This window comes from Nannospalax galili, unplaced genomic scaffold, assembly GCF_000622305.1.
Source record: "Nannospalax galili isolate Female #2095 unplaced genomic scaffold, S.galili_v1.0 scaffold179, whole genome shotgun sequence".
Taxonomy (NCBI): domain Eukaryota; kingdom Metazoa; phylum Chordata; class Mammalia; order Rodentia; family Spalacidae; genus Nannospalax; species Nannospalax galili.
Genome location: NW_008342627.1, coordinates 1,623,994 through 1,649,619, shown reverse-complemented (window position 1 = coordinate 1,649,619; position 25,626 = coordinate 1,623,994). Strand labels below are relative to the sequence as shown.

At 46.6% G+C, this 25,626-nt stretch overlaps 1 protein-coding gene across 2 annotated transcripts in view; it reads right to left on the bottom strand.

Annotated features, from left to right (window-relative positions):
• Window positions 1-1,802: 1,802 nt before the first annotated feature.
• Zmat3 (zinc finger matrin-type 3) overlaps window positions 1,803-25,626 on the bottom strand; it is a 41,159-nt gene continuing 17,335 nt past the window's right edge. Inside the window, exons 3-6 of one of the 2 annotated variants that reach the window (XM_008838675.2) lie at window positions 18,062-18,181; window positions 13,825-13,991; window positions 13,606-13,706; window positions 1,803-8,642 (exon numbers count right to left, since the gene is read on the bottom strand). In XM_008838675.2, the coding sequence (XP_008836897.1) occupies window positions 8,428-8,642; window positions 13,606-13,706; window positions 13,825-13,991; window positions 18,062-18,181 (603 nt within the window). In that variant the 3' untranslated portion in view covers window positions 1,803-8,427. The remainder of the gene's footprint in view (window positions 8,643-13,605; window positions 13,707-13,824; window positions 13,992-18,061; window positions 18,182-25,626) is intronic. The other variant, XM_017799528.2, reaches the window with a different exon arrangement.

The window sequence follows — 25,626 nt, the reverse complement described above, 5'->3', positions numbered from 1 at the left end:
TAATTTTGATTCTTTTTTGAAGATTTTTCTAACTTCTTAGTTCCCATGTGGAACCTGTGATAACTGTCACGTGTGTCCTCTTGTTTGTACACAGGAAAATGTAGAGATTGGAGTTGTTTTTTAAAAAGAAAATAGCCATTTTGAAAGAATCACAAGAACTAATTCACACAAGGATGAGCATCCCTGTTGCCAACCCACCAGCTCCTCCACCCTATTTCTCAATTTCTCTTCAAGACACAATGTCTGGCTTTGCTTATTTGCAAATAAAAACTGGGTTTTGATTTACTTACTAATAAAATTCATATCTTTTATAAGACAGTTTTTAACCAAAAAATCCTGATTCCAAGTTCACAGCTGACTGTAAGTTTTCAAGAGTCCACACGGTGGCGCTAGACACCTGTGGTCCAAATGTGTAGCCAAAACGGGGTTAAAGAGCCACTGGCAAAACCAAGATTAAAAATTAAAGCTAATATGAAAGTCATCTTGCTCCTGTCTGGAGCGAAGGCTGCCAGCCAAAACACGTTGGAAGCACTAATCACACCTTAAAGACTTACCCAAAGGCCAGGCTGGCGCTCACAGCTCTTCGGAGTCCCCTGCAATGGCAGGTTTCTGTCTACTTTTCTGGACTTCCTGCATCACAGGCCCTTCACCTTAAAGGCATTTCCAGAGGCCCCCCCCCCACCTTGTTGGTGGGCCGAGCTGTACATACACATGTATGTGAGGCATTTGTATTTGGAAGAACCAAGAACTCACAGTCACAACCCTGTTAATATTTCCATTTGACAATCGTAAACTGTTCATCTTTTAAAACATTAGTTCTCAACAGTTTATGAGCATCTCACAAATAGGAATAAATAAATCTTGGTGAGTTGAGCTTCCATTCAAATAGTAAGTCTTAAAACTCACCACAAAAAGATCTGTGTGTGCCCCTCACAGTCTCCTATCAGCCTGGGATAGTCCGTTGCTGGCCTCTTACACACAAGCAATTGTAAAAGGCCTAGCCCTTCGTCCTGAATAGACTGTCGGCCAACAAACATGCCTAGGAGATGCCTCGGAAAGCAGCCTGGTAAATCTCTGGTCAGGGGCTTTTGTGCTGCACCTCACCACTTTCTTTCAAGCTCACAATCTCTTGAAGATTATTTAATAACGTGTGCCATTGCCTTGAGTTTTTTACTGCGGAAGTTCAACAGGATCCATTCTCTTCATTCAGAAACGTTTTTCCAGGCGAGCGCAAGAATTTTTCCCACGGCTGCAAGTGTATGTGTCCTGCATCCCGATTTCAAGAAGCCTTCACAGTCATCTTAAACCTATAAGCTACTTTTTCAAGTGAGCATTTAAATTCAAAAGTATGCTGCCTATAAACCATAGAGCTCTGAGGACATCTCAATAGTAGATTGAATTAAAAATTGATTATATCTGTAACCCCATTTTATATGTGAAGCACCCAAAAGATTAATGAGCATCTGCTTTCTAATGTGTTTCTTTCCAGAAGCGGTATTTGGAGTTCTTCTAAAGCCATTTTCTCAGACTTTGAAGGGAACATAAATATTAAAGGACATCAATAAAACCGAGAATACATACCCATTGCAATCTAGCTCCAGTGCTGAGTAGGGAGAGGCAGTGTGGGTGGCCAGGCCAATTTCACAGCAAGTCTGAGAATTCAGTGTTCTGCCCAGGGTATGAGTGGCAGAGCACGCACCAACATGGCTGGGCACCCCACAGGCCTTGACCACAGTATGGGAACAACGCCCCAGTGCTAATCACTTACCTTGTCCCTTGATTTCCAACTCATAAACAAACAATTTTCAGACAAGACTCAGAAACTGTTTTATTAAACTGAACACAAAAAGCCTGTTACAATACTGTAAAGCCTTTATCAGAAACCAGTACATAAGAATACACAGCCAAGATGAGCCATCAACATAAGCAGAACAGGTTTTAAATAACGTCCACACCTCTATATTTAATAAGCTGAAGAAAATGAAACCCAAAGGCAATTTCAACTTCACAATTCACAGTTGGTTGGTTTGAATCCCGTCACATGTCGGCTTTGTTGCCCAGAACAAAAGATACCCGAGGCGAGGACTGGCCCATTACCCCGCGGTGTGCTCAGACCCTAAACCCCGAGGCACATTACATGGCACAAGCCCAGTTTCCTAGTTTGGGCTGGCGCTCAGCTGTCCTTTACCAAGGGTCCTAGTGGAACAGCATGTGATAAAAGGAAGGGTTCTAAACTCCCTCCGAGTGTCTCATTTCATTTCTAATTTAAGTCAGTAACTGCATTAAAATGTAACCTTGACAGTGAAAGCAAGATCAGTTCTGCCTGTGGACGGCACACACATCCCAGAGAGAACACACAGCGTCACAGCAGACGCCAAAATGCTTGACTGAACCCAGTAAGGCATTTCGAGGATGACACACACCCAGGCCAGGTCATAGTGGTTGGTTGAGGGGACCAGAGGTGAACACAGAGTCAACATGGATTCTTACAGAACAGCACACTGGCTTACAGAACCACAGAAAGGTCTTCAGGTACCAGACACCGACAACAACCAGCCATCCAAAGAGGTTTGTTCCCAAGTATGGGCTTTGCCCTAGACAGCATCACTTACCCTGATATAGGGAGTCGCTTTCCTTTAAAAAAAAAAAATCAGGTAGAGTGTGCATGAGAGGATGCTGTTTTCACCTGGTCACTCAGCTGGTCAGTCAAGAGAGCCGCTGAAAGGCAAAAAGAGTCTGACAGACCTGCGTTTGTTGGTGTTCAACGAGGCAGTAAGATTGTAGTAGTTGCCTGGAACTTAAACACTATGATTATAGCCTAGTATGGTGGTGCACGGCTGTCATCCAACACCAGGAAGAGGAGGCAGGCGGGTCAAGGATTCAAGATCATCCTCAGCTACGTAATGAATTCAAGACCAGTCTGGGCTACATGAGACTTCACAAAACAACACAACTGACCATAAGATTACCTTTGTGTTAAAAGAAATGTGACATGCCCAACAACAAAAGTCTAAGCAGTAAAAGTACATATGGTTCTTTTAAGGGCCCAAAGGAAGTGATCAGTCTTTTAAAAACCTAAAATCCAGCTCTGATTGGGTGCTACCCATGGAATCTCCCTGACCTGGAAGAGATCAGTTCAGGTCTGTAGACCCAGGACGTAGACACAAAGGTAAAGGCATACGTCAAAGTTTGTCACAGCGTGACTGGAGTAAAGCTACGACAGCTGATGAGGCTTGGTCCCGACGGCCCACCGCGCAGTACCGCCGGGCAGTACTGCGGGAGGACTGGCGGAGACAGTGCTCTGAGGAGTCAGCACAAACCCCTGAGCTACATTAGCAGTTTCCACTCTGTGAAGAAGCAAACCCGTGTGGAGTTGCTGGGAACACCTAGGTGCCAGCGGGCTGAGCCTTCCCCTCTGCCTCCTGATGGAACAGCTGAGTGGAAGGGAAGGAGAAGAGAGCATACCTACAGAGAGGAAGCCAGCGCTGAGGCTAGACCCCACGCAGCAACTCACAGCTCTGAAGAAACTGCTCAGCTCGGCCACACACCAGAGGGTGAAGGGAAAGTTCATATCCTGGAACCGTGAAACTCAGAACAAGCTGGGATTTGGGACACCGAGCCCAGGAAACTTCCCTTTGGAGAAGGATTCACCTTCCTTCGCTCCAGGCACACTCAAGAACGGAAACGAGAAGACTGAAGTAAGTCCACAGGCGGAGACAAGAACGTTCACTGGCTCAGTCATCCTCCTCACACACGGCTTTCCCAGAACATTAACACTTGAACTAACGTCAACCCCAGTGAAAGACACCAGGAGCGTGCACAGTCTGACACTTACATTTGGTGTGCGTCCTGATGGACAGATAGATAAATACAGTGGCAGGCTTGTAGGTAGATACGTGGAAATAATTGGGGAAATGCGGACAAAAGACTGTGGTGGGTATACTGTTAAATGTTTTCAACTCTGACAAACGTCTGGAATTTTTCATAGTAAAATGCTGAGGAAAGAGGTCCTACTCCTAACCAAAACTGCATTAGCTATGTGTTCGAAAGATTGAAGACAAAGGAAATTTGGTTTTCAATAAACTGAAGTAAAGAAATTGTCATTTTCAAAGGTCTCAGCCTGGGAAGAAATCTCCGTCCATTAGAGACGAAACAGCATGATCCAGGCTTTTGTGCCAGCAGACTCTGAATACACTTTATTCGCAAATACATAATTCTCTCCTCTCTACAGAAAAACCCAGTGGGAAAAAGATCAGTGTAATGAAGAATTTCCCCACACCAGCGTGCAAGCTCTCCAACACCTCCACACTGTTGTTGATTCAATACAAATGTGACACACCAAGGTGACAACGCCCAGCCTCACACAACTAGTTCTTCTCGGGGTACGCAATTCTTCATCAATGGTAACAGTTTTACCCAACAGTACATCGAGACTGCATTAAGAAAGAAAGAAAAAGATGTAGAACAGAATTCACACAGACCTTTGTTACTTCAAGCTTTTATGAACTGTGGTTTATGGCAGAAACTCTCTCATCTCTACCTTCCAGGAAACGCTAACACTTGCTAAAGGCACTCGGATTCTGGGCTTAACGGACACAAGGCCACATGGGACCATAAGCCAGGACTTTTTTTGGTAGCTACAGAGAAAGGGAGTTCACACACAGTCTCCACTGACCATGGGAGGAAGCACCACACAGCTATCTGTGGAAATGTCTCAAAAGGGGCTACTTACACAGCTACATCCGCTCAGCCACACCGACAGCAACAGAGCGCACAACGGTTCCCCCACGGAGCACAAAGAGAACAAAACTCTTTTTATTACACATGAAACTCTTAGAATTTAAGAAAAAAAAATGGGTAAGGTGGAATTTCTTAAAACATCTGTTCAAATATCTACATTAAGGTTTTGCCTGTACCAACAGAATATTCCTGATTTCTAAAGATGCTCTACGTCCTGGATGCATGCCACACCAAGCTCTCTAACAAATACTTCCAGCCTAAGTTCTGACAATTATAGAACAAAGTAGGTTAAACTCCAAACTCACTGTTCTCAGCCCCCCTGCAGAGAAAGCACTGTGTGACAGTTAAGGATCTCTCCTGGCTTGTTTCTATAGGTCACTGATGGTCCTCAGACTGTCATTGCTCACAGGCCCAGGCAACTCAGGATGAAGGAGTCCTGAGTCACACTGACAGCCCTCAGACTCTAACCACACAGGAAGACTTAGCCATGTAAGCATTTATATGCAGATACATATACGTGTAAATTTTTTCTCTTCTGGTTCAAATTGTAGACTGCTAGCTACAAGCAAGCAGAAAGTTCTACAAACCAGCTCTGTGAGGTGAGGCAGAAGATCTCACATCTCCCAGTCGCCTTGGAAATCACGGCACGTGGAAGATCTCAGAGTCCTACATTCAGTGTCAGACTTCAGAACTCCTCGATGATTTTCTAAACTCACCAATGAACTGAAAATGAACGTGGTAAAGAGGCTTCAAGATGAACGGTATAAAAAATATTCACCCTGCAGAATTCAGTGTGTGAGAGAAAGGCAAGCATAACAAACAACAGGCACATATTTACAAGTTGCAAGACACCAACCATCCAAGACCAACAAAGAATTTTCTGTTCAGAGTCAAGGGCCATGGGACACAGTTTTATAACTGAACTTCAAAAACTAAAATATGAAGGCATATGGAATCCAAATCTTTTAGCTGAAACACAGAACTTGCCCCTCACAACCTCTTGTTCAGTATCATAGAAGAGTCTGTGGTTCCCTTCACTGCTTTGCAATGACGACACAGATACACACAAGAACAGACTTTGAAGCTATAATTCTTATCGATGAAACTGAAATCTGCTTAATTTTGGCCTAAGGTTCTCCTTTGTTTAGGCTTCTGCCCTCCCCCCATGTCTGTGAGAGACCGTGAGACACATGATCCCTGGGGCAAATCCCAGAGTGTGTTGTAGAATAGGATGGGACTTCACAAAAGGAAATCAGAGATCTCACTGTGCTGACACAGGCCGCCACAGCTTGCTCTAACAGGGCAGGCACACTGTCCACAGTACACATGGGGAGAAATCACACCACGCAGCCATGACAGCCTGTGTCATCCTCCATCCCACCTGTGGACCACAGGAGAACAAAGCAAGATCACAGCCCACAGCACCACCTAGTGCCAGGTTCTGTGGGGTGCTTTAGACATACACATAACCTCTAAATTATTCATCAAGCTTGAGAGTTTGGAAACTAGAAACAAATTGAGCTATTGTAGGGCAGCCTGGCACTGGAGTGTCATATAAAACAAGCACATCACTCTTTTTTTTAGTGCAAAGAAAAATAGAAATAACACTATAAGTCTAGCGTCTTTCTCCAGAAGAAAACACACTTATCCCTAACATCCATTAAGGGCACTGGGGAGACTAGAAACCTGAATTCACGGGGCTTAGAAACTCTTCAAGCCCTCAAGTCCACTGTTTTTTGTATACACAGGAGGAAATAGTTAAAGGGGAAGCAGGGAAGCACGTCTTTTGACTTTACTCCCAGAGGAAATGCTCAAAGTAGATGAACGCCACTTTTATAAAATATAGATTCATATCCAGAATCTTTCAATGTTATCTGAGATAAAGATGCAATGAAGTTCTCTCTAGGGTATCACACAAAACAGGGGAGGCGGGCATGTATATACAGACACAAGCACAGAGGCACACACAGACACACCCCTAGAGAGAGAGAAAGTGAGATTGTTAAGCAATCACAGAACCAAGTGGCCGGCACTGTATTTAAATCTACCAAGGAATTATACTTAGCAGCAATATGAGCAACCAAATGGCCAGTAAGATAAGCCCTAAATTGCCCTAAACTAACAGGCTCTAGAGAGCAGAAGAGATGCTAAGATGTTGCAGACAGACTGAATCTTGAGAGCATATTACCTCATTCTGCTGTTTCCAGGAGAAAAATACTTTGCCAAATAATTCTACTTTCTAATAAACCACCACAGCAAGCCAGGGCTGTCCTAGAAGCGACTCACAGCTCTAACTCTTGATTGCGGTTCTCAGCTGTTCAGAAACCGATCTGACAACTGGAAGGAAGGATGGTCATTCCCTCCTCTCCATCCGCCAGGGAAGTCAAGGAGTTTTCATTGGTGACTTAAGCAAGCAAATGTGCATTTCCAATAGTGCAAATTACTGCTCAGTATGAACTTCCCACAGAATGTGGTCCTCTCAGAGAAGTCCAGGGTTGGCATCTTAGCCTCATGAACAGTGAGGAGGAGGAGCCCAGTGAATGGAGTTCACATACTAGTCCACGGGTCAACCCAGACAGACACTACGGCTTTTCATTTAAAAGTAGGGATACCACTGTGGTCGTCAGACACCAAAGTCGCCCGCACTTCTGGTTTCTTCCAGGAAGCAAAGAAGGAAAGCAATGCTCCTGCACCCGTCTGCTGGGAAAAGACACTGAAATTTGATCAGTCTTCAAAACAAAGAATTTGCTGTGAAATAACAGAGAGTGATGTGTTGGGGAGAAAGCCAATCAACTGGTGGGACAGTGTTAGAATGGGACCATCTAAAAGCCACCAAATTACATGAACTTTGGACTGAGACAATCCCATGAGTTCACGTTCCTATCGTTAGAAACATAATTCCAAATCAGAAAGTCAGGCACACCCCTGCACTTCCTAAAATCAGCTGAAAATATACTTTGTTAAGGATGACCATCTTTAACCATTTGATAGTCAGATCTGGGTCTCAGAGACCCCACAGCACAGCTTGAGCTGAGCAGATGAGCTGACCCAACTCAGAGGAGGAGGAGGAGAGAAGAGGGTGGGGTTACGGTGTGGAACACACAGTGGAGGTGAAGCTATCAGCTTGGAAAAACAACAGCACAGAAGTGTCTGAATTCAGTTTGCTGATGGCGGGACACGGCACAGGGAAGCAAAACCACTGGGAACAGAGTGCAGAGCAAACAGCGCATCCTCCTGACACCGCACAGCGGTGACGGTGCCCCGAAGCGTCAGGAAACAGAAATCTCTGCTTGCACGTTTTCACTATAATCCAAGGAAGAACTCGAAACGATTCTTCAGCTAACAGTGCAGAAGACAAAAGTTCCAAAGGGAGATGCCGTTTTTAAAGAGTCACAGGTTGACATGAGCAGGAGGCACTAGTCAGCTGGAACTTGGCCACAATGAGGGCTATGTCTGATGATGGGTAGGTCACATGCTGTAAGTCACCCACCATAATGGGGGGGGGCAGCATCCTCACCTAAGAAGCATAGCTCCCTCCCCCTGCCCCGACTTGACCTCTCTGGGCACCACTTGAGGTTGCTCATATTAACATTTAGCAGAGGGATGTACGCATCGAGGGCCCACAAAGCAAGGCAAGTCGACAAAAGGCAAACGTGGGCAGGGCCAGCAGCTTGGTGGGCGCGCCCATCACTGTACATAGCCCAGGTTCTCCATCTCGCTGCGGTACCGCTGTTCAGACACCTTGCTTTTGTGCTGCTTGCTCTCCAAGTGCTGCCGGAACTCCAATTCTTCACCAGCTCCGACGTTACACATGGAGCAGTAAAACTGGCCACTTGGAGTGACGCACATGGCGAGGTCCCGAGGGATTCTCTGCCGAGAGCGGGGATTGAAGTAAGGACCTGCTGAAGCAAGAGAGGAAAGGGTGGTCAAGGGAGGGGGAGACAGCTCGACGGGTGGTCAGGGAGGGGGAGACAGCTCGACGGGTGGTCAAGGGAGGGGGAGACAGCTCGATGGGGGGTCAAGGGAAGGGGAGACAGCTCGATGGGGGGTCAAGGGAAGGGGAGACAGCTCGATGGGGGGTCAAGGGAAGGGGAGACAGCTCGATGGGGGGTCAAGGGAAGGGGAGACAGCTCGATGGGGGGTCAAGGGAAGGGGAGACAGCTCGATGGGGGGTCAAGGGAAGGGGAGACAGCTCGATGGGGGGTCAAGGGAAGGGGAGACAGCTCGATGGGGGGTCAAGGGAAGGGGAGACAGCTCGATGGGGGGTCAAGGGAAGGGGAGACAGCTCGATGGGGGGTCAAGGGAAGGGGAGACAGCTCGATGGGGGGTCAAGGGAAGGGGAGACAGCTCGATGGGGGGTCAAGGGAAGGGGAGACAGCTCGATGGGGGGTCAAGGGAAGGGGAGACAGCTCGATGGGGGGTCAAGGGAAGGGGAGACAGCTCGATGGGGGGTCAAGGGAAGGGGAGACAGCTCGATGGGGGGTCAAGGGAAGGGGAGACAGCTCGATGGGGGGTCAAGGGAAGGGGAGACAGCTCGATGGGGGGTCAAGGGAAGGGGAGACAGCTCGATGGGGGGTCAAGGGAAGGGGAGACAGCTCGATGGGGGGTCAAGGGAAGGGGAGACAGCTCGATGGGGGGTCAAGGGAAGGGGAGACAGCTCGATGGGGGGTCAAGGGAAGGGGAGACAGCTCGATGGGGGGTCAAGGGAAGGGGAGACAGCTCGATGGGGGGTCAAGGGAAGGGGAGACAGCTCGATGGGGGGTCAAGGGAAGGGGAGACAGCTCGATGGGGGGTCAAGGGAAGGGGAGACAGCTCGATGGGGGGTCAAGGGAAGGGGAGACAGCTCGATGGGGGGTCAAGGGAAGGGGAGACAGCTCGATGGGGGGTCAAGGGAAGGGGAGACAGCTCGATGGGGGGTCAAGGGAAGGGGAGACAGCTCGATGGGGGGTCAAGGGAAGGGGAGACAGCTCGATGGGGGGTCAAGGGAAGGGGAGACAGCTCGATGGGGGGTCAAGGGAAGGGGAGACAGCTCGATGGGGGGTCAAGGGAAGGGGAGACAGCTCGATGGGGGGTCAAGGGAAGGGGAGACAGCTCGATGGGGGGTCAAGGGAAGGGGAGACAGCTCGATGGGGGGTCAAGGGAAGGGGAGACAGCTCGATGGGGGGTCAAGGGAAGGGGAGACAGCTCGATGGGGGGTCAAGGGAAGGGGAGACAGCTCGATGGGGGGTCAAGGGAAGGGGAGACAGCTCGATGGGGGGTCAAGGGAAGGGGAGACAGCTCGATGGGGGGTCAAGGGAAGGGGAGACAGCTCGATGGGGGGTCAAGGGAAGGGGAGACAGCTCGATGGGGGGTCAAGGGAAGGGGAGACAGCTCGATGGGGGGTCAAGGGAAGGGGAGACAGCTCGATGGGGGGTCAAGGGAAGGGGAGACAGCTCGATGGGTGGTCAAGGGAAGGGGAGACAGCTCGATGGGTGGTCAAGGGAAGGGGAGACAGCTCGATGGGTAGTTAAGGGAGGGGGAGACAGCTGGTTGGGTGGCCAAGGGAGGGGGAGCATGCTCGATGGGAGGCGAAGGGAGGGGGAGCCAGCTGGATGGGTGGTCAAGGGAGGGGGAGACAGCTCGATGGGTGGTCAAGTGTTTGCCCCACATGCACAAGAACCTGAGTTCAGATCCCCAGCACCCATGTAGAAGCCAGGCACGGTGGCCTGTGTCTGTACCCTCAGAACCGGGGAGTTACAGACAGAAGAGCCTGGGGACTCACTGGCCAGCCTGCCCAGCCAATCAGTAAGCTCCAGGCTCCGAGAGAGACCCTGCCTCAAAAAATAAGGTGAGGGGTGATTGAGGAAGACGCCCAACACTTGACCTCTGACCTTTACATACACATGTACACACACACACACACACACGTATATAACGCATGCAAACGCATGCAAACGTGTACATAATGCATATTCAAACACACACAAAGATACTTTGAATGTTTACTGAGTAAGGAAACCCCACCAATTCGCATCGTAATCAATATTTCTAAAGTCATATTATAGAATTTACAGATTCTTAACTTTAAATGAAGTAAAAGAATCGGTTTTTTTTGTCGTTGTTGTTTTTTGTTTTTTGTTTTTTTTGAAGCTACGAGTCTATGCAGGTTCAATCTGCACAGATAAAATGATTCTCCAGTTACTGCCAGGATGACGACTACAGCAGCCCAAGCTCCAAGTGGTTGTGACTCTTAAGTGAATACAATTTTTAAAGATTTATTTTTATTTTATGCGTACAAGTGTTTTGCCTGAATGTATGTATGTGCATCATGTGCATGTAGTGCCTACAGAGGTCAGAAGAGGGCATTAGACTCCTAGAACTGCAGTTACAGATGGTTGTAAGCCACCATGTGAGTGCTGGGAACCAAACACAGGTTCTCTGGAAGAACAGTAAGTACTCTAACTGCAGAGCCACTGCTCCAGCCCATGAAGACAGTTTTTAGAAGTCTTTAATCAAAGATGATGGCTCACGCCTGTAATCCAGCATTTGGGAGGCTGAGACAGAAGGATTATTTGAGGCCAGTAAGGACAAAATAGGAAAACTGTGAATATAAAAAAATAAAAATAAACAAAAACTGTGTTAATGCGTCATTCCCAAAATTCTTCTCCTAAGAATCATCCTAAGAAAACATTAAGTTTTTGCACAGAGATTTAACAGCAAGGACACCTGCCTTAGCAGGTTTTATAAGAGTGAAATCCAAGAAGAAACTTTCAAAGATTACAGTCCTGACTACAATGGAAATTGCCGAGTAGGGTGAGGCTGCAGCTCAGGGTAGAGCACTAGCCTAGCACGTGGTAGCCCTGGTTCCATCCCCAGTACCACCAAAACAACAAAGCACAACAAAAACCTATGTAGTCACTAAATACAATGTACAGGAAACTATTATATAAAAACAGGAGTGGTAGGAAGGATCAGTGGTGAAAACACTTGCCACACGAGCCTGATGACCTGAGTTCCAGCTATGGACTCCACATGAAGGGGAAGGAGCGAAACGAATCTGGAACACCATGGCACACACACTGCACGCACGCACACACACACACACACACACACACACACACACAATAACAATAAAATATAATTTAATTACATGAAAACACGATTACACTATGCTATTAAGTAAGCCAAGAATATCATAAAATATGATCCTATCTATTGAAAAGAACCATAAATATGACGAGCAGACGATGTTTACAGAGCTGCTGGTGACACCGATCTTATTACATGACTTTTACATGACTGAAGCTCTAATAATAATTATGTAATGCTTTTATCAAAAACAATTTTCACTACATCCTAAAAGTTTTTTGTCTTTTTTTTAATACTTTTAACTTGTTTATCTGTGCATGTGTGAATACATGTGGGGTGCGTGTGCCATGGACTCCACGTGGGTATCAGAGGACAACTTGTGGAAGTCGGTTCTCTCCTTCCACAATGTGAGTTCCAGGGATGGAGCTCGGGATGTCAGGTCTGGAAGCAAGCGCCTTTACCATAACGTTGAGCCATCGCCCAGGCCTGTCCTACGAGGTTTAATATGATATTTTCATTACTGTTTGGTTCTGAGTATGATTTCTTTTTTGAACCAGGAGTCATTTAGAAGCCTTTCACTGGACAAACAGGAATTGTCTTTGTTTGTGTATTTTGTTACTGACATCTCCTTTCACTGTTTTCTAGTCAGAGAACACAATCCACCTTCAGCCTCAAATTTACTTTTCCTGACTTTATACAGCCATGTGAGGCTGCGTCGTTGGAGTGAGCTTTTCTTAATCTAGTCTGATAATCTTTATTTTAACTGACTCTAGTAACTTAACGTTTATCATAACTAGCAGTGTCTTTTGATTGCTAACTCGTACTGATTTTTTTCTATACCTTTTTAATCTTTTTATTAGTCATCTCTTGCTGAGTGAACTTTGATTTTCATTTTACAAACCAGCACATGCAGTGCTGAGGAGCCAGGAAGCACTTCCAGGAGGGTGTGGCTCTACACTGAACTCAGTCATCACAGGCAGCAGGGAAGCACTTTCAAAGCATTCATGTACCTAAGTGTACAGCCAAATGTACTGACTGAAGACCAACAGGTCAGGCCTGTGAATTTCGTCAGAACTCTCTGGATAATTCTGATTTGTCACCTGATTAAAAACCACCTCTACATTTTATAATTTCCCCAGTAAATGGAAATTGAACATGGTGTGTCTTTAAACCAAGAAGCCGTGTGTGTTGGGTGTGTGTGTGTGTGTGTGTGTGTGTGTGTGTGTGTGTGTAGAGTCCCTAGGTCAACATCAGGTGTCTGCCTCTATGACTCTTCACCTTACATGTTAAGATAGGCGTCTCACTGAACCATCGCTCAATGATTCTGCTAGGCTGGCTGGCCCACAAGCTCCAGGGACACACCTACCTCTGCCAGGGGTTACAGGTAAGTACTGCTGCACCTGCTTTTTACATGCATGCTGGGGACCAAACTCAGTCCCCATGGTTACTTATCACACACTGTACTAACCAAGCCAGCCAAACCTCCAAGAAGCCCATTTATAATGTGCTTTACATATTTCAGCCTGCAAATATCAGAGAAAAAGCGTCCAAGAACTGTAATAAAAGACCCTATAATGCTATGATTTAAAGCTAAAATGAATATGCTAAACAGGAAATAAAGACCAGAAATAAACACCAGCCTGGAAAACCAGAAGAGCAAATCTTCAAAACAACTAACCCAGTTTCTCAGGGAAATCTACTGCTGTCAAAGGAAATAAAAATGAAAGCGATCATTTGAAAAATGCGTGTGGAAATTTCCAAGGTATGACTATGTACAGGACGCCATGCACAGGATACCTGAATTGTTCTGCACTGCATACATGTTCCTCCTGCTGGGCATCATCTTAAATTCATTCCCTTCTTTCCGGGGCCTTCTTTGACTCGCCTCTGAGGAGTCCCTGGAGAAAACAAATCTGAAAGCGTGAGACTTCCAAACAAGGCTCCCTTTCAACCCTTCCTTTAAGCACAGTTGGTCTCACATAACAATTCGGCCTCAGAGACGACGGTAATACGTACGAGAATGCGTTACCCTGAGCCTCAGCCAGTCGCAGCCTCTTGGCATGGTTCTTGCCTTGATAGTGGGCCTGTGCCACCGCCGGGGAGCTGAAGGAGGCATCGCACAGCTTACAGTAGTCGTTCTCCGTGGCCAGGATCACTCTGCCCCCCGGCTTGCAGGAACCTGCCTACCAGCAAAGACAGGGAGAGAGTTTTTAAAACACAGAGCTGTGTCTTCGCACTCCTTCTGAGCCCTGAAAATAATCAAAGGTTGGGCATGACTACCACCACTAAGTGCTGTAAGAAAAGAAAATGACTAATCCCAGGGGGAAAGAGACAGCTCACCTGGGAGACCCTTCTAGTTCAGGATTACAGTCACATACCAAAAGCAGTGACGAGCTAAATGCTGCATCCATTGAAGAAACGTTTCAACAGTGTGAAGGTTTAGGGTAGGAGACAGGTAGATGAATAGGTGAGGCCTAAAATCTGCTTTCCTTTTTTTCTAGAGGAATGATTGTTCGGAATCCACCAATACTCATTTACTGAACACAAGCTGTTTACTGAGCTGGCCATCAATTCTGGAAGGTGTAAACAGCTGCATATGTTTTTAAAAGCTCCTGTCCCTTTAAAGTCTACAAGCCTCTAATGGGCATGTAACCAGGGAAATATAACTAGCAAGCCAGAAAAGCAGTGATGGGCTGGACGCTGTGTCAAAAACACATAAAAGGGAACCACACTCAGTAGGCATTCAATTGCACTGAGCTAATGAAAAGTTACAAACTAAACCTGGGATACATGAGAATTACATACATGCTGAAGACTGTAGGATCAAACTACATCTGGAACAGTTCAAGAAAACAGCACAGTTTGACCTGGAGGAGATCTCCGGGGTCAGGGTGGCATCTTCAATGATCTGTGCCACACAAGGAGGCTTAGGCTGTTTTCTCTGGACAGGGCCAGTCACTCGACACCAGAGAAGCCTTCAGGAACCCAACAGTGTTTTTGAAAAGTTCTTGGCAGGGTCCTTTGATTCCATTTCAGACGTATCTCATTTTCCCCATAAACGTGAGGCACATCAAGAGCTGCTCTCCATGTTATAAGCACTGAAACACTCAGGAAAGTAGCATTATTCCTTGGCAGTTAGGAACAGCAGGCCGAGATGACAGGAAATTCCTGCTCTACAACATTACAAAGTATGTATCATGGTGGAAAGTTACTTGGCTTTCCTGAGCTTCTAATAAGCTCCCCATGAGGCTCGTGCTTGCTGGCCCATGGGCCACACTTTGAATAATAAGGTCAATGCTTGTAAGTTGTCCTGCGCACTAAATGAGGTCAGGACCCAATACCAGCATGAAGCGAGTCAGAAACTTATCAGGTGTGCAGAATTTAAGATAGCATCAAAAGACTCAAGCAATATAGGTAAATCATACCTTAATGGAATATTTTTTAAGAATCAAACTTAATTCAAAAAAATTAATGTTGAACAAAATACAATGCTGAACTTATTTTATATTTTATTTATCTATTTATTTATTTAATTTATTTATTTATTTGTCTTTTTGAGACAGGATCTCCCTGTAGCTCCAGCTGCCTGGAACTCATTCTGTAGACCAGGCTGGCCTCAAACTCACAGAGGATCTGCCTGTCTCTGCCTCCCGAGTTCTGGCATTAAAGGCATGTGCCACCACACCCAGCTTATTTATTTTTTTATGGGTATAGTGTATTGCCTGTATGTCTGTAAGTGCACCTCTCTCATGCAGTGCCCTCAGAGGTCAGAAGAGGGTGTTGTATCCCTTAGAACTGGAGTTACAAGCAGTTGTTAGCCACCATATAGGTGCTGGGAACTGAACCTGGGTCCTCTGCAAGAGCAGCCAGTGCTCTTAGCAGCTGAACCATCTCTCCAGTCCCCCTTTCCTGGGATTTTTACATGGGTTCTGGAGATGGAACTGAGCTCTTCGGACTGAGCCAGCCCTAGGCTTATCAGCTTATTATTTATGACGACTTTACAGATCTGTGGACAATAGCATTTCAAAGACAGGTTAAGGAATAGAATCTGCATTTCAACAGCAAGGAAAATGCAGGAATATCTTGCCTGAATGACCTGCCCTGTCTTCCAAAGAGCAAAGGAACTGGACTCCAGTAGGGCTCCAAAGGCCAAGTTCAACAAGCATCTACACTAGCCTGCACAGGTCAGTAAAAGGCACTCACTAGGAACTCATCTTGCAACTAGAGGCAAAGTGCAACACAGTGGGGTCGAAGCACCTGCAGCGGAGGCGGAAACACAAACAGGAAGCAGCTGTGGTAAAGGTCCATCTTTTGTGCAAGGCCCTGGGTTCAAGTCCCAGTACCATAAAAACAAATTAGATTCAAAAAGTAAACCCAGGCCTTGTGGTACCCACAGTCCCAGCCCTGGGGTGGCAGACACAGGAGGATCAGGAATTTAAGGTTATCCTCTACTACATAATCAGTTTGAGGCCAACCCAGGCTATACAAAACCCTGCCTCAATAACAATTTTTTTTTTTTTTTGGTCTTTTTGAGACAGGGTCTCCCTGTAGCCCCAGCTGTCCTGGAACTCACTATGTAGACCAGGCTGGGCTTGAACTCACAGAGATCCACCTGCCTCTGCCTACCAAGTGCTGGGATTAAAGACATGCACCACCATGCCCGGCTAAGAAATTCATTTATTTATTTATTTATTTATTTATTTATTTATTTATTTATTTATTTATTTATTTGTATGAGTATATTGCCTGCATGTGTGTAAGTACACCTGTGCCAGTGGTCAGACAAGTGGGTTGGATCCCCTGGAACTGGAGTTATGGATGGTTGTGAACACTGGGATCAATAACAATTTTTAAAATTCATTTTAATTTCATTTATTATCTCATGTGTATGATGTGTGTGTGTGTGTGCAGGCACATGCATGACATGTATGTGTACCATAGTGTGAATGGAAGTCATAGGTCAGTTCTCTCCTTCTACTATTAAGGCACAGCCAAGACATTGTGGGTCACTTAACCTAAAATTCTGAGAGATGTATAAAAACTGACATAATGGGGCTGGAGAGATGGCTCAGCAGTTGAAAGCACTGGCTGCTCCTGCAGAGGACCCGGGTTCGATTCCCAGTACCCACATGGCGGCTAACAACTGTTAGAGTCCAGGTCAGCAGCAACCCTTCCCCAGCGCAGGGCCTCTTGAAAACAGGAGTTGAGTCAGCATGAGTCAGCATAGTCTGTTTCCCCAGTCAGCATGAGTCAGCAGTCTGTTTCCCCAAGTCAGCATGAGTCAGCAGTCTGTTTCCCTGAGTTAGCATGAGTCAACATAGTCTGTTTCCCTAGTTGGCATGAGTCAGCAGTCTGTTTCCCAAGTCAGCATGAGTCAGCAGTCTGTTTCCCCAAGTCAGCATGAGTCAGCATAGTCTATTTCCCTGAGTTAGCATGAATCAGCATAGTCTGTTTCCCCAGTCAGCATGAGTCAGCATAGTCTGTTTCCCCAGTCAGCATGAGTCAGCATAGTCTGTTTCCCTAAGTTTTTCAATATATGGACTCCCACCTCTTTCCCGCCCTCTGCACCCCTATAAAAAGCTATTTTTATCTTTCCCACCCTCCACACCCCTATAACAACCTCCAGCCAGCAGCTTGGGACCTAGTGGCCTCCTCACTCCCGAGCTGAGAGCCACCCTGTGTGATCTTCCAAATAAACCCTATCCGGCCGGAATTCTTGTCTGTGTCTCGGTTTTTACCTATCTACAGCCATCCCTAATTTCAGTTACACAGAATTTGACACCCTCTGACCTCCACAGGCATTGCACGACACGGGTGCACTTACATACCTGCAGGCAATATACTCATATACATAAAAATAAATAAATTGCTGGGCATGGTGGCGCATGCCTCTGATCCCAGCACTCGGAAGGCAGAGGCAGGCAGATCTCTGTGAGTTCAAGGCCAGCCTGGTCTACATAGTGAGCTCCAGGCCAGCTGGGGCTACAGGGAGGCCCTGTCTCAAAAACACCAAAAATTAATTAATTAACTAATTAAAACAGATGTAACAATGTCTGTTCCATCATCTCATGTGTCATACATAGCACAGGTGAACAAGGTCTCAAGGTTCAGAGATTCTGGAAGAATCAAATCCAGCTTCCAGCTTAAAAAGTCAAGAGTGCAAAGAACCTTCAGGGCATCTCGCAGATGGCATCTGATGGCACAGGGATGAGACTACCCATGATCACTGCTACTCTGGGCACACGTGGCTTACCTGGGGAGGGACAGGAACAAGTGTGGGGGCTGCAGGCTCTGCCACGCTGCTCACCCTGGCTGGAGGAGGACAGCTATTGGCTGCATAGTAATTTCGAAGTTTCTTGCCATGATTTTTACCCTAGAGAGAAACACAAAATGGATAACCACCTTGGGGACAGTTTGCCAGACTGAGTTCATCAATACATTCCCACAAGCAGTGCTAAGCATGTTGAGCCTTCCTGGACACTCAGCACTGGCAAATAGAAGGCTGGCCAGATCTGATCCATTTTGATGCATAAGACATCATCCTAGTTTGCTTTCTGTTGCTTATAAACACCATGACCCATGGCAACTCGCAGGAGGAAACAGTTTATTTCAGTTTACACTTCCAAGAAACCATGGAGGAGGGATGCTTGCTAGATCAATTTGTGGCTCACGCTCAGCCTCCTTGCAGCTCACGACCACCTGCCTAGGTAGAGATGGAGCACCCACAGTGGTCTGGGCTTTCCCACATCAATCAAGAATCAAGATAACCTCTGGGCTGGAGAGATGGCCCAGCAATTAAGAACACTGGCTGCTCTTGCAGAGGATCCACCCACAACTCCAGTTCCAAGGGTTCCAACACCCTCTTCTAGCCTACAAGGGCATTACACACACATAATGAATGCACTTACATGCACATAAGCAAAACACTCATTAATATATGATAGGTAAAAAATGTGGGTCCAAATCAGGAGAAACACAGAGAAGAACTCCAGCGGGATACTTTATTGGCAGAGAAAACACAAGGGACAGTTTCGTATTCGGGATAGAGGAGCTGTCAGTTTACAGGCTGTTGGCTGGGGGCTTTTATAGGGGGTTTAAGGGGATGTGGAAGGCAGGAAGATATTTCTTAAAACAAGCAGGGAAGAGAGTCCAGGGCTTATCAGGAGAGGACAGCCTCTGTCAAACAGACCCCTTCCTTCAGCCAGGATCTGGGTCATGGGATAAGGGGTTTACACACTGTGAAACTTATCAGGGGGAAGTAGCTTGTACTGAGACAGTTCCTACATCAGTGGGTCTGGGGTGCAGGGGCCTGTTTATCTTTTAAGATTATCAAAGAGGAAGCAGGCTGTGCCGAAACAGCTCTTATAGCAATCGGGTCTTGGGTTATAGGTGTAGGGAGTCTGTTTATCTTGTCTGCAGGCGGTCAGGGTGCTCACTAACTCAGTCCCTGTAATTCCAGAGGGCTTGCAAAACCATGAGGCCCTGTTGCATTGGGGAGGGGGTTGCTGTAGATCCAAACCCTAACAATATATATAAAATAAGTCAAACAAGCCAGGCGTGGTGGCACACGCCTTTAATCCCAGCACTCAGGAGGCAGAGGCAGGGTGATCTCTGTGAGTTCAAGGCTAGCCTGGTCTACATAGCAAGTTCCCAACAGCTGGGGCTACAGGGAGACCCTGTCTCGAAAAGACCAAAAATAAACAAACAAATAAATAAATAAATAAATACTAAAATAAGTCAAACAAAACAATTTTAAATAATCAAGACAATCTCTCACAGACATGCCCACAGACCAATCTGACCTGGGAAATTCTTCAGCTGAGGTTCCCTCTTCCCAGGTGTCAAGAACAACTAACCAGGTCAGAGCCTATTTATCTGGAAAAGATCAAAGAATGAAGCCAGAAGAAATGAAACCTCTCTAAGCTTCTGGGAAAGTCTGTCACCCCCCAGTTGGTGGTGTCCTCCCTGCAGCCTGTCACGGTTTGCACACAGCTGCATCACAGGACTCTCATGACACTCGGATCAGCCTACTTCAGAATCAGGTAATGAGACACATAATCTGATCATTTTACAAAACTGGCACTCACTGAGGGGTCTTGACTTAGAAAGGACTTCCACGAGACCTAGCTCATTCACTACTCACAGAAATCCTATAAGGATCTCTGACCCCCATGCCTGCCAGCCGAGGCTCTGCAAAGGTGGCCACATGCCCTCAGAAGGACGAGGGAGCAGAGCTACGACTCAAAACCTTCTCAGCCCAAAACACTGCCCTTCCCACTGTAACCCTCTGCCAAGTCAGACTGGCCTTCCTTAAGACACCTCAAGTTATCATTCATATGATTATATTCCTTGAGCTCAAAAATACAAACTGGTGACAAGGATCAAAACCTCTTTGATGGGGCTAGAGATGGCTCAGCAATTAAGAGCTCTTACTGCTCTCATAGAGAACCTGGTTCAGTTTCCATCACCCACATCAGGCAGCTAACAACCACCTGGAACTCCAGTTCCAGGGGATACAATGCCCTCATCTGATCTCCACAGGCTCCTGCATACAAGGTGCACACCAACTCACACAGACAAATACATATACACACAAATTTTAAAAATAAATCTAAGGGGCTGGAGAGATGGCTCATAAGTTAAGAACACATGTTGTTCTTCCAGAGGACCCAGGTTCAATTCCCAGCATCAAATGGCAGCTAACAACCATCCATAACTCCAGTTCCAGGGGATCTAATGCCCTCTTCTGGTTTCTGCAGGCACTGCACACACATGGTTCACTTACAAACATGTAGGCCAAACACTCATACACACAAAATAAAAATAATAAATAAAATACTTAAAAATAAATAAATCAGCCGGGTGTGGTGGCACACACCTTTAATCCCAGCACTCAGAAGGTAGAGGCAGGTGGAGCTCTGTGAGTTCAAGGCCAGCCTGGTCTACATAGTGAGTTCCATCTAGGACAGCTGGGGCTAAAATACAGAGAAACCCTGTCTCAAAAAGACCAAAAAATAATAAATAAATAAATAAATAAATAAATAAATAAAACAAATAAATAAATAAATAAATAAATAAATAATAAATTTTTAAAGCATACTGAATGAGAGAGAAACAGTTCATTGTTAAACCAGGCCATAAAATTCAAACCCACCCCAACAGTTACCATCCACTGCCTGCGAAACTCTAAAAGTGAACTAAAGACCAGTTCACAGCCTAGAGACAGATACGTGCACAGTTAAAGCTGTGAACCAAGTTCCATCCTCTGCCACCTGAACGCCCTAGTCTGCTCTTCCCATGGGATCACCAGAGAGACAAGATCATGTTCCCCTACCTTACATGAACGCTAAGCAGCAGAATACAGGACTCTCCCTCCTTCCCTTCTTGGTGTGCTGTCTTCTGTAGCTCCCTCTTACCTCACTCCACCTGTCCTCCTCACCCACATCTCGAGCTCCACGGTGCCCAAGGTCCCACCCTTGGCACCCTTCTCTCCCCATCTCGGCTCCAACTCCAGCATTAATTCACCCAGCATCCCAACTTTATAACGTAATAAAAAAGATTGTATGTTTTGGTTTTGTTGTTTTGAGGCAGTCTCTTGGAGCATAGGCTGACCCTAAACTCATTATGTAGCTCAGGATATCCTGAACTCCTAATCCTCCTGCCTCTACCTCCCTAGTGCTAGAATTACAGGTGTACAAAAAGCATGACCTGTTAACCTGCCTCACTGGCCTGGTTTCCCTCAAATACGCTGAGCTCCTCTGACTACAAGGACGAAGGACCCACTGTACCTTCTACTCAGAGCATGGCTACCTCAGATCTCCGCACAGCCACCTCCCTCTCAGAGTGGGATCTCTTCTTACATCTCTCAACATGATGCTGTGTCACATCCACCCCTCCCTGTGACATACATATGTACACACAAACAAGCACACATGTGCACACACAAATACACACATAAGTATGCACATGCACAAACAGATGCATGCACATATGCATGTCCACATGCATGAACATGTGCACACAGGCATGCACATGTGTGAACACACAAACACACACATGCACACAGCCTCTATCATATTACCGTACTGTTGGTTTTCACTTTATCTTATCACCACTCACCACTATTCAAAATAATGATTTGTTTATTTATTTTTCTTCTTTCCTCTGAAATATAGACTCCTTAAAAATAAGGCCCTCCACTGGGTGTGATGGTGCACACCTGTAATTCCAACTCAGAAGGCAGAAGCAGGTGGATCTCTGTGAGATCCAAGGCCAGCCTGGTCTACATAGCAAGTTCCAGACCAGCTGTGGCTACAGGGAGACCCTGTCTCAAAAAGACCAAAAAAATGACAGGTAAAGATGCCGAGCAGAGGGAAAGCGCCAGCAAAGGTCTGAGGTGTGAGGGATCCTGGGCATGGGGGCGGGGGGGAACCAGGAGACGGGGACACAGCCTTGAGCAGAGAGCTGAGAGCTGAGTCAGGCAACAGGTTTTCCAATGTGGCTCTAGGATCCCTGATGGGCAGGAGTGACACAGGCCACAGAGCCTCTGAGACAAGACTGGAGACCAATCTAGACTGTGTTGGATAAAGATCACCCAGGATCAGCACGGGAGTCAAGGAGAGCACTGGGAAGACCAGAGCCACGACTAGGCCCTGGAACATTACAGCAGAGTGTGGGAAAGAACCAGGATCCAGAAAATGAGGAGTCGGCCAGCCTGTCAAGTAAGATGGAAACCAGACCACTTATCACAGAAACCAGAAGCAACCGGACTTTACAAGACAGACATTGCTGGAACGGGCCACAAGTGTGGAGAGTATCAAAAGCCAGGGAACCACAGCTTCAAAAACAGAGCTTTCAAACCAGACCTGGAGCAAAGACGAGGGCTAGAAGGAGACAGACACAGAGAAGGCCATGACACAAGAACGGCAAAGAAGATGAAACCAGTGGTTTCCAGATGAAACCGAAATGAGGGAGGGAGGGAGGGAGGCCACCAGTAAGTGTGGACACAACTCATTTCAAAATTCGAGGGAGGAGCGGGTGCTTCGGTCTGAAAGTTTTGTCCCGCCAAAACTCATTCTGAGATTGAATTGCCAACGCCACGGTACTGCAAGAGGGGCTTTTAGAGACAGCTATGGTCACAGGGGCTTGGAATTCATGAAGGAGTTCATTAACTGCCCCCCAACCCCGTGCACGCGTGCACACGTACGTACACACACACACACACACACACACACACACACACACACACAGTGGGTTAGTTATTACCAGAGCAGACTGCTGTCAAGCAAGCCAGTCTCCCACCTGTCATTCGGCCATGAGCACTCCCTCCAGACGGTCTGCCTCCCTCTCACTTCTCCAGGCACAATGCATCACAGCACAAGGCTCTCACCAGAAGGTAGCGGATGTTGGCTCTGTGCTCGGGGACTTCCACATCTGCAATGTGAGGGCTAATCCTGGCTCTCAACTTGGCACCCCTGGGAAGAGGGAACCTCAACTGAGGAATTTTCCCCCTTACATTGGAGCCAATGCCTATAGCTTTGTCTGTGGGGCATTTTCTTGATCGCTAATTGAGGTAGGAGGGCCCAGCCCACTTTCAGCAGCATCATCCCTGGGCAGATGGTCCTGAGCTGCACAGGAGGGGTCCCGAGCAGCCAGGGGGAGCAGGCCAGGAGGCAGCAGTCCCCCATGGTCTCTGCTTCAGCTCCTGCCTCCAGGATCTGCCTTGGCCTCCGTCGATGAAGGACCTAACTTGTAAACTAAATAACCCTCTTCCTCCCTATCCTGTTTTTGGCCATGGTGTTTCTCACACAGTAACAGAAAACAAATTAAGACACACAGCTATGACACAAACCTTTTTCCTTCATAAATTACCTTGCCTTGGATATTTCAAGACAGTAACAGAAAATAGACTAAGAGAAGGCAGCCCTGGGAAGAAGGGGGTCTCGGTGAACATGTTGAGACAGAGACCAGAGAAGGACATCTGAACAAATCCAAAAGGCAGTGCACAGCAGGTGGTTGGCACTAAGTCTGGGGGGGTCTTCAAATCTAGGTGGAAATTTGAATACACAGGTTTGGAGGAGGATGATGTGATTAAATAGCTACTGACTCCCATGTACTGGTCACTTTTCTAAGAAACAGAAATAAGACAACAAATAAAGGAAATTGCTGGCCTCGAGAAACTTTTACAAGGATAAAGACAGAATATTTATTCAAAGAAAACAACGCTGACTGCTCTACAGAAACCAGGACGATGTAAAAAGAGCAGGCAGGAGGGCGGTCAGGAGGTAGCAGGGAGACTCGCTTATCTTCGCAGGGACACGCAAGCCAAAAGCTGAAAGATGAGAAGTCTCCAGGCATGTGGAAAAAACAGAAGAGGGGATGGGGCTGTCAAGACAGCAGTCAGATAGAGAAAGACTGAAGAGCCATGGGACCAAGACAAGCACTTGGCCATGTTAAGTCTCATATTCCTTCCAGAGCTCCAAAGAGGATCCAGCCTGGAGTTCAGGTTAGTGTATTAGTTACTTTTCCACTGCTGTGATAAAAGGCCCTGACAAGAGGAACTTGAAGAGGAAAGGGCTTGTTTTCACTTATGGTTCCAGAGCAAGAAGAGCCATTGTGGAGATGAAGGCATAGCAGACAGCAGGATCAGGTAGCCAGCTGATCTGGTTTTCATCTACACACAGGAAGCAGAGAAATCGGACAGGAAGTGAAACAAGGCTATAAACCCAGTGATGTGCTTCCTCCAGAAAGGCTGCACCTCCCCACAACCTCCCCGAACAGTGCCACCAATTGAGGACCAAGTGTTCAAATTCTCGAGCCTATGGGGGATGTTTGCATGCAAACCACCAAGGCTGCGGAGAGACTCTACCCAGGTGTAGCTGGCATCTAAAACCACGGAAACAACCACAATTCCGTATTCAGACTGGAGACAAAGACTGAAAGGGGCAGGACATGGCCGGTGGACAGAAGTGCTCACCACACAAGCATGAGGACCTGAGTTTGGATCTCAGAACCCATGTAAAAAGCTGGACATGGGCTGGGCATGGTGGTGCACGCCTTTAACCCCAGCAGTTGGGAGGGAGAGGCAGGTAGATCTCTGTGAGTTTGAAGCCAGCTTGGTCTCAATAGCGAGTTCCATGCCACCTGGGGCTACAGGGAGACCCTGTCTCAAAAAATTAAAAAATAAAAAAGCTGGACATGGGATGTGCACTCATAATCCCAGTAGTACTGGCGAGGCCGAAACCTCAGACAGAGCTCTGCTTATGTCACCAGAGAGAACTACACACATCAACAGACATTAAGACTGATTCTAGTATTTCTAACACTGGAAAGTAGAAACAACTTAAATGTCCATGTTTAGGTTAACAGCTACATTGTCTTCTATCAAACACTAAGTTACAGTGAAAAGAAACATTCCAGGGCCACAGAAGGAAACATGAATGATGCTCAAAAGGCAAGAAAGTTAAAGAAGCAAATACCCAAAAATAATTTTAATGTGAGGTTTAAAATGGAAAACATTACACACATAGATCCAAGCACAGATTCTGAAGCAGGAGTGTACAAAAATAAATGAGAGCCAGTTCGTTTCAGTGATCCATCCAGGACCAGGGCAGGGGATCCAGTTACAGCTAGGAAGGGACAAAGGGGCCTGAGCTGAATGAGGGAATTTTACTTCATTTTATTTTATTTTTATTGTGAGGTGCTTAGACGTAAACCCAGGGTCTCACACAGGCTAAAGAAGCGCTCTACCCCTGTGCAACATCCCCAGCATAATTTTCACTCTTCAATCTAGACAGCAAATATAAATGCTCAGTTCTT